Genomic DNA, 9,581 nt, shown 5'->3' on the forward strand with positions numbered 1-9,581 from the left:
TAGTAGTTTAGAAGATACTAAAATGTCTGTAACAGAAATATGGGTGCAAAAGCTATGGTTGATGTGTACCGTTAATATTGTTACACACCAAAAAATAATCATGTAATTTTATGTCGTTTTGATGCACATAACTGGAGCGTCTGATTTGACACAATATTACATCAGATTTGGAAATTACATGAACCTAACGAGACACCTATATAAGCGTTGAATTTTACGTTAATTGAATATAAGATGATGTAATTTCAAGTCGATGTAATTTTGCTAAATTGAAAATAAAATCGCTGGGTTTTCAGGTTAGAAAATTGAAAAGAGGCACTTTTAGTTTAATTTTTTATTTCACGAACAGAAACGCTACATTTTTTAAATTTAGATAATTTTCTTCGCTTGTTTCAAGCAACACTTGCACTGGATCAAGAAGTTACCGAAAATACACTTTCTAACTTGATTTGAACACTGATTCACTAAAACGCCTTCCCACGTTCCGTCTCAGAAGAACCATCCCCCGATTGCTGTTCTTATTATCCGAGCTGGGCACCGAGAACGTAAATAGTTCTGGGGAAATCAAGACCCGTTTTGTTAAAAATCTAAAGCCGGTTCCGGATCCAGCCGGATGATGATTGGCGATGCAATTTAACCTAGAAAAACATAAACACAATTTTCACTCAACTGCTGTTATTCAAGGTAAAATTTCGGCTTACCTGGTTGACCACCCGTGAAGTAAGCTGCGGGACAACGAACGCCCGTTTTGTGGAAAATTGGGTGTCCTGCTGGACGCTACCGTGGACGGACAGTTGGCGTAAGCACAACTTAATCCATCGATATCCGTACGGCGGCTGACCATGTTCCGTGACCTTGAGTCGGAACCGTCGTCGTTGGGTCTGGGATCGTCCAATATTATTGTCCTTTCCAAAGAAGTCACGAAGATGACTATTCCCGACGATGAAATCCCAAAACTCTTCGGATTCATGTTTCGGAAGATGTCTCAGAACGTTCTGAGGCAGGTTCCAGTCAGACAACCGGAACATAGACCACCGGGAGAGTTCTTGCGGTTCTCCAAGCTGCTGCTCATGATTGTTCCGAAATTTTACGAAATGCAGCAGGGAAAATCCGTCCGCTTTGTTTTTTTTTTTTTGCATCCTGAAACAGAAACAAACAACAACCAATAAGCAACAATTATAAAATTAATTCAAACTATGTTTATCTTACCTTTGAATGTGATTTTGTTGGTTTAGTTGTCAGGTACTTGCCAGATCTGCCCTAATTATCGGAAATTGTACCACCGGCCGAGCTGTTCCGACCGTTCCGACAGCAGCTTGTCTCGCGTTCAACATGGCTGACATTTCGAGTGGCTCGCTACACTGTTAGATGAACTGACGTGAAGTTCAGTTAAAGTACACTTAAAATTAGATCAAAATACACGCTCCAGCTATGTGCATCAGAAGAGACGTAAAATTAAGTTTAAAGAAATGGATTCTTACGGCTTTAATTATTTAATGTTCAACTTTGATATTTTAGCCGTAAACTGGCGATGTACGTGAAAACAGCCATAATTTTACATCACATTATTGATTAAATGAATTAATTTTACATTAGTTTTATCTTTACGTTATGTGTGGAATTCATAATTTTTTAGTGTGTAGCTCAAAAGTTTACTTTAATGATCTTCCTAAAAATGAAAAAAACAAATGCAAAGCTATGTTGATTTGTTTTGTTCAAATGTCAAAAAAAAAGTTACTTAATCCACCCTTAGGTGGTTGTTGCCTTCCTCACATTTAGAGGGTAATGCTATCCAAAATAGATACACAAGGGCGGACCTTTCAGTGTTCTATCAACTTGATTCATTATTCATACCATCAGATTGGGTAGTCAGATCTTCATAATTCAGGGAACTTATGTGCTTATAACTTTTGATAGGGTGGACAAATCTTCAATCTTTTTAACTCGTTGAAAAGATCTTTTGATCACCTATCCATCGACAGATTGCAAGAAAGATCCGGACAACGCTTTCATCGAAACATATGAGATCTAGTCTCTAAAAAGTTCATAAATAACACTTAAGTGCGCATAACTTTTGATAGGGTTGCCAGATCTTCAAACTTTTGAACTCGTTGAAAAGGTCTTTCGAATACCTTTATAAACCCAAAACTGGCAGCGCTAGTCCGAAAGAATGATGGTCTCGAGTCGAGAGAATAGTGGTACCATTCACGAGCGCAGAGAACACAGCTCAAGATGGGCGATAGAACTATTCTCTCGAGGTTCATTTGCAAAAAAAGTTCATCCGTCAAACAAAAAACCAAAAGTGTCGACAACGGGAATCGAACCAAAGACCTTTGATAAACCAATCCAATGACTTAGCTGCCTCGGCCACCACAGCTTGGTGACCAAGGAGAAGTCAGAAGTCGATGTATGACACTTGTTGGAGATTCATTGATTCAACTAACGAATGAACTCATTTGTTATGATGGTGTGAGTTGGTACCATTATTCTATCGATTTTGGCACTGAGCCCTCAATAAATTTTGAGAGAACGATTATCTCGACTCTGAATTTTGGGTGTGGATACATGTTTAACTACAATTTGTTCTTAAATAAAGGCACAAAAGCTGGAAATAGCGTTGCGTGGAGCAAATTGTGTTGATGCAATTAGGCTACATTGACCTACCTAAATCCGCCTTGACCTGACACTATTACCAAGTAAGGTTTAAGTTTAGATTTTCATACCCAAAAAAAATCTAAGAGAGGGAAAAAATCCATAACATATCCTTAATATTTTCGATGCACCTACCTTTAAGCTGAGAACACGATTATCCGTCGAACGCAGACTCAGAACTTTGTGCCTGTGATCATAGTCTGCCTGTCATCGATCATTCAACAAAGCAATCCCTGATGATGGTTGGACTGATAGTTTTCTTCTACTGATAATCATGTTATTATCTAATCTAATCTAATCTAATCTAATCAGACCCTAGCGCAGCCAATCTTTCGAAGGGATCCTGGAGAATGCCTTAGGTTAGATGACGCCTAGCACTCTTCTTGTCATTCATTAACATTTGTAGTGCGCCATTGCATTAGAATGCATTGAGACATCACAAGCGTTAAAGCGGCCAGGCCTACTGCGTAAAGCCGTATCGCAGAGATGACTCGTAATTGGGTTGAGTTTGAGCACTGAGTGTTCGAACAACAACACAATTCTGAATCGACAGGGGAGGAAGAAGCGTGGGGACACACCACCATACGCTCCGAGATTTTGATTGTATTCGTTGGGAGCACCATGCTAAGAAGGTTTGGTACTCCGGGACCCTCTGGGATGGGACATTGTATTTCCACGAATGCCCTGGACACTATTTGCCGTGGTTATAGCGCCACAACTCGCTCTCTGTAACAGTATTCCAAATTCCAGTCCACGCTCACCAAGTCGTCATGGCCTAGTGGTTAGCATTTTTGCTTACCAATCCAAAGGACGGGGGATCGAACCCCGCCTCGAGCGACTTTTTGATTTTTCGTTCATATTCATCATTTCAAATTCTGTGTACTTAACTTTCTCGTTGGGAGAAGATGGGAATCGAACCCAGAACCATTCGCTTACAATGCGAACACCGTAACCAGTCAGCCACGGCCGCTCGTTCTACTGATAATCATGTTCTTAGCTTCAAAACTCTTTCGAAGGCACTAACGCTTCAAAATTGCACAATTTGATGGAATAAAATCAAGTTCCACTTAATTTTACATTCTGAACCACCTTGAGCTGTTAAATTGCCATCTTTATGTATGAAGACAAAAATTAGCAAAGGAAAATGAAATTTGAATGTTTATTACTGAAATATGAAATAGTCTATGGAGGAAAACAAATGTTTTTGCACCCCTGTCTCATCGTTTTCCTTTTCGGGAGAAAGGTTCCCTCAAACGCGCAAACCATCTAACCTCTCAATTGATAGCCAGCATGAAACGGAATCTCCCTCGCACCGAAAAGTCGTCATCGAACTCACGCTCGCCAATAAAAGTGACCGTATCGCCCTTTGACGATCACGTGTGATACTTTTGACGCTACTGGAGTTTTTTTTCGCGCGGTCATTTCGGGGCCAAAATAGCAGCAGAGGAAAAAAAAACTCATCAACGGCCACAAAATCACCACCTAATGGGATGATGGGTGATTTTCGAGGAGGGGAGCGGAGAGGTAGAAACTGTCATCTCAATGTCCCCTTCTCTCTGGTTCGCACTAATTCGTTTTAACCCTCTACAACTCCACCCCGCCTTTAGGTAAGCTTCAATCCAAAAAGGTGACATAAATAATTTTTTCATAGATTCTTGAAAATCCCGACACTAGATAGAGGAACTTATAATTTTTCGAAATGTTATGGATTTGATCGTTGGATAAAGAAAATCAAAATTTTAGAATAAGGCAGCAGAGGGTTAAAACGCTAATGATTTATGTAACCTAATGTAATTTAATGGTTTTCTCCGATTTTTAAACTGTGTCCAACACATTTTGCAGCCCGTCTGCAGACTGCCTATTGATTGATTAACGACGCGATGCTCTCTATGTTTATGGGGGCCGTGGGGCGTGGGAATCTCCCCAGCGCCGCCAACATCCTGGCCAGCCGAAGAGCTTAGAAGCAGCAGTTAAAATTTATTTGCTCGCCTCGTCAAATGAAGGGGAGTTTTTTTTTCCTGCGCGCGCGATAGGGTGATAAACTTGGCACGACTAGACTGTCTCGGGGAGGACTTGGCTTGGTCGTGGGGATAAACGGTTCAAAGCGTTGTCCATTAAATTGTGCATTCAGATGACGACGCGCCGGCGGATGATCTGAGTCGGGGTGGGTGAGTCACACTGGAAGAATTAAGATATTTCGCATGGATCTTGGAAATAGTGAGAGGGCGCCCGTTGGTTTTTGCGTGCAAGATTCGAACACCTGATTAGGTGAATGGAGCCGGGGATTGAGCGGTCTTGGGATTATAAATTTTAGTTCAAGATTATCAGGTTAATGGAAATATCAAACAAGTTGATACTAGGGGATATTCTCATAGGTATGGCATGTTCAGGATGCGGTCAAAAGAGCGACTTTGACTCAATCCAGCCCAAATTCGACAAGTGGCAAAAAAAACGATTACATCGAGTTGTTGTTGGATCCAGAATCGGTGGAGCGTGGCTATTTTAAAAGCAAAAGTTTAAGTTCGAGTCGAAGAAGCTAAATCTTTTGAAGCCGAAGTTAATGTCGGAGTCGAAGTCAGAGCCGCTTCAAAGCTACCGGATTCCACACAGTATTTTTAGAATTGGATGAAACTTTGTCTTTGTCCATCGATTCCAATAAGCCATTTCGCGTTATTGGGATCATTGGCTATGTTTATATCTTATCGATTTAGTGTCTTCGGCAAAGTTGTAGGTTATGATTAAACCTATTCGGAAAAATAACTTTATGAAAACAAAATACATTTTTTTTCAATTCAATTTTGATAAACATAACCCTATACATTTTTCTCAGTGTTTTATTTGTTGACAAAAAGTACAATTTTTTGACCTAAAGGATATGGGTCAGCTAGTGATTTTTAATGAGAAAAAACGAAACTTCACAAAATTCCAATCAGATATCATTCGTATTTCAAGACATTTTCAGCATTTCATCTTCATTCATTTCACATTGCAAACCTGTTTGAAAAAAAACCAAAACTGTGTTATTACAATAATCTTATACATTAACAATGTGGACAGATTATTCTGGATACAATATTTTTTCACTAAATACTATGTTCCAGGCTTAAGAAGTTAACTTTAATAAAAATTTAATTAGTAAAACCAGTTTTGAAAAATAAATAAAATCAAAAATTTAGTAAGACAAGTACATATTTCATTTTGAGTGTTTGTCCCTTATACAAATTTCAAAGCTCAAGCATAATTTCAAATAGTTTGATACAACTAAAATAACATTATGCTTTTTGAATTATTACAGTTTTGTTACTGTCAGAAGTTTGCAAAATTAAAAAAAATCAAGAAAATGACATAATTCCCAAAGTTTTCAATCTTTTCGCAATCAGTGTTCTCAAAAATGAATCAATATTGCCTAATCTGGCATATTTGATTATAAATGCAAAAATAAACGTAATGTAATTTAAATAGTTAACAGTCGATTGAACCATTTTTTGCCTTCCTCACTGAGGTAAGGCTATAATCCTGCTCTAAAAATGAACTCTGTATAAAAACGTCGTAGACCCACCTTCATGTATACATATCGACTCAGAATCGAAAACTGAACAAATGTCTGTGTGTATGTGTGTGTGTATGTGTGTGTGTATGTGTGTGTGTATGTATGTATGTGACCAACAAACTAGCTCATGTTTCTCGGCACTGGCTGAACCGATTTGACCCGAACCTGTTGCATTCGACTTGGTTAAGGGTCCCATAGATCGAGTATTATAAAGATTGAAGTTTCGATAAGTAGTTCAAAAGTTATGTATAAAAATGTGTTTTCACATATATCTGGATCTCACTTAAATGTATGTAAACTATGTCCGGATCCACCATCCGACCCATCGTTGGATAGGTTATCAAAAAATCTTTCCAACGAGTCCAAAACATTGAAGATCTGGCAACCCTGTCTCGAGATATGTCCACTTAAGTGATATTTATGTACTTTTTGTAGCCGGTTCTCATTTAAATGTATGTAAACTATGTTCGGATCAACCATCCGACCCATCGTTGGTTAGGTTATCAAAAGACCTTTCCAACGAGTCCAAAACATTGAAGATCTGGCAACCCTGTTTCGAGATATGTCCACTTAAGTGATATTTATGCACTTTTTGGAAGCCGGATCTCACTTAAATGTATGTAAACTATGTCCGGATCCATCATCCGACCCATCGTTGGATAGGTTATCAAAAGACCTTTCCAACGAGTCCAAAACATTGAAGATCTGGCAACCCTGTCTCGAGATATGGCCATTTAAGTGATATTTATGTACTTTTTGGAAGCCGAATCTCACTTAAATGTATGTAAACTATGTCCGGCTCCACCATCCGACCCATCGTTGGTTAGGTTATCAAAAGACCTTTCTAACGAGTTCAAAACATTGAAGATCTGGCAACCCTGTCTCGAGATATGGTCACTTAAGTGATGTTTATGTACTTTTTTGTAGCCGGGTCTCATTTAAATGTATGTAAACTATGTTCGGATCCACCATCCGACCCATCGTTGGTTAGGTTATCAAAAGACCTTTCCAACCAGTCTAAAACATTGAAGATCTGGCAACCCTGTCTCGAGATATGTCCACTTAAGTGATATTTATGCACTTTTTGGAAGCCGGATCTCACTTAAATGTATGTAAACTATGTCCGGATCCACCATCCGACCCATCGTTGGTTAGGTTATCAAAAGACCTTTCCAACGAGTCCAAAACATTGAAGATCTGGCAACCCTGTCTCGAGATATGGCCATTTAAGTGATATTTATGTACTTTCTTAATCCGAATCTAAAAAATAGATGAAATTTGTGTACAACCCCATCAAATCAGCCATTGTTGGTAATGAGTGAGGAAGGCTCCAACCACATAGGTGGATTAAGTTAGTTTTTCTTTTAAAAAAAATACTATTTTTAGCAAAAACATATAATTTGTCGCATTATATTTCTTGGAAAAAAATTGTGAAGGGAAATCAAACACGTGATACTATTTGTATTGACCTGATTAAAAACCGCAGTCATATGCTGAAACTGAAACATTCAGTTGGAATTGTTGAAGCAAAAGCAAAACAAATCGAACTATTTTAGTTTTTTGTATCAAAAGAGGTAACTTTTGTTTTGGCATCCAGGTGAAATGCCATTTGTAAACTTAACATTTAATGCTGAAAAAGAAATCAAAATGTGTGCAAATTTCGGATAAAAATAAATTTCTGAAAAAATAACTTACAATAAGAGGCTTGAGTTTGAGAAAATTAATAGGACCGTAAAATTACTGGAAAGCAATATGTTTGAACATTTAAAATTTCACACGTTTTCACGATATTCGTTGAATTTCATGGAAGCCACGTAAAACAATAAGCCTAGATATGACGGACGCTAAACTATGATTTGTTTTTAAATAGTGATTTTTGGAAAGTATCGAAAATTTACCCGAAAAAGCTTCCAAAGATCCAAGGGCCTAGTGCGTCCATCCCGGGAATTCCCGGGATTTTTCCTAAACCGGAAATTCCCAAATCCCGGGATTTTTTATTTCTTGTCCCGGGAATTCCCGAAATTGAAAAAATAAAATAAAAAATGGTCTGGAAATCCAGATTTGTGTGCGGAAATAAATGAACAGTTGCATACGGTGTAATCGATAAGAATTTTGAAGCATTGAAATTTGTATTTGGCATATATCAGCATTAATTTAGCTTATTAGGAAAAAATGTTAAAATTTAAGTCTACACGTATCCATGGATCCGCAAAATGTCTAGCGCTTTAATCATTTTCTATTGAATTTTATTTATTTTTAAAAAGACAAGGTATGATATTTACTTTTTTTTTAATTTAAACTTGACAAAATTGTCTTATTTAATTATTTTTCATCAAACACTAGAATCTGGAGCAAATCAGGACAAAAGTGACGATGTAGGACAGCTGTTTATACCAATTTGACAAAACAATTAAAACCCCGATTTCCAAATTTATAGCTCTATATTTGATTTGAAAAAAGTTTAAATATGCATCTTACCTCGTTTTTGAAGGGGGAGGAGGGGTGGGGAGGGGTGCGGCATGAACTTTAAACATAGTTGCAACGGCCTAAGGCCTTAGAAAATATTTTCAAAGTGTATGCCCCACCCCCGAAAAAAAATTATCGGTGCTTAGATATTTTTAAAACTAATGATTGTAAAACAACTGAGCAGGTGTTGCATGCATTTCAAAACCTTTTTTCATTCAAATGTTTATTCCATGCCTTGTTATTTCAAATTTTATATTTTGTTTGCCCTACTCTTCAAATAGTAGTTTATGCAACAAGTTGCAAAAAGAGGATTTTTTCAGCACGAGTCGTACATTTACTCAACGAGGTTCACCGAGTTGGATAAATACGAAGAGTTTTTACAATTCCGAAAAACACCCATTGAGTGAAATTTTAAGTAAAAATGTTCATGTATTTTGTCAATAAATCGTTTAAATCTAAAAAATGTTGAAAAGTGTTGCTTTTCGAAACAAGTGCTGAAAAGTTCAACTTTTCAGCACCCATTTCAGTACTGAAAAGTAGAACTATTCAGCATTTATTGTGAAAAGTGTTGCTATTCGATTCTGTTATTTTTGGTACAGAAAAGTAGGCTTTTTCGTCGTTCAAGAATGACAGGAAAAGTATTGCGCCTTGCAGCAATTTCTAGAGTTTTGTGTCAATCGTGCTTGGCCTAGATTTTTTCATCACACTGCTTTGCAGGACTGAGAACTGTCAACTTTGCGCACTTTGCACCTCAGTAGAGTGCTGCGGGATTATTTTCATCACAGTTGGCAAACTGAATTTCTATCACACCATCAAAACTAAACAAGTGCAATGCATCGACTTCTGACCCCAATCTAGTCACCAAGCTGTGGTGGCCGTGGCAGTTAAGTCTTGAGATGGTCTGTTAAAGGTT

General features: G+C 37.8%; 1 protein-coding gene across 1 annotated transcript; it reads right to left on the reverse strand.

The window, feature by feature from the left end:
* Positions 1 to 346: 346 nt before the first annotated feature.
* Positions 347 to 1,330, reverse strand: LOC119767836. The gene is made up of 3 exons (XM_038257476.1): positions 1,210 to 1,330; positions 702 to 1,140; positions 347 to 638 (listed from the first exon to the last, which is right to left on the reverse strand). Exons 2-3 carry the CDS (start codon positions 1,137 to 1,139, stop codon positions 588 to 590), a joined length of 489 nt encoding a protein of 162 aa, XP_038113404.1. The 5' UTR covers position 1,140; positions 1,210 to 1,330; the 3' UTR covers positions 347 to 587.
* Between the last annotated feature and the right edge of the window lie 8,251 nt (positions 1,331 to 9,581).

Source organism: Culex quinquefasciatus, chromosome 2, assembly GCF_015732765.1.
Source record: "Culex quinquefasciatus strain JHB chromosome 2, VPISU_Cqui_1.0_pri_paternal, whole genome shotgun sequence".
Taxonomy (NCBI): domain Eukaryota; kingdom Metazoa; phylum Arthropoda; class Insecta; order Diptera; family Culicidae; genus Culex; species Culex quinquefasciatus.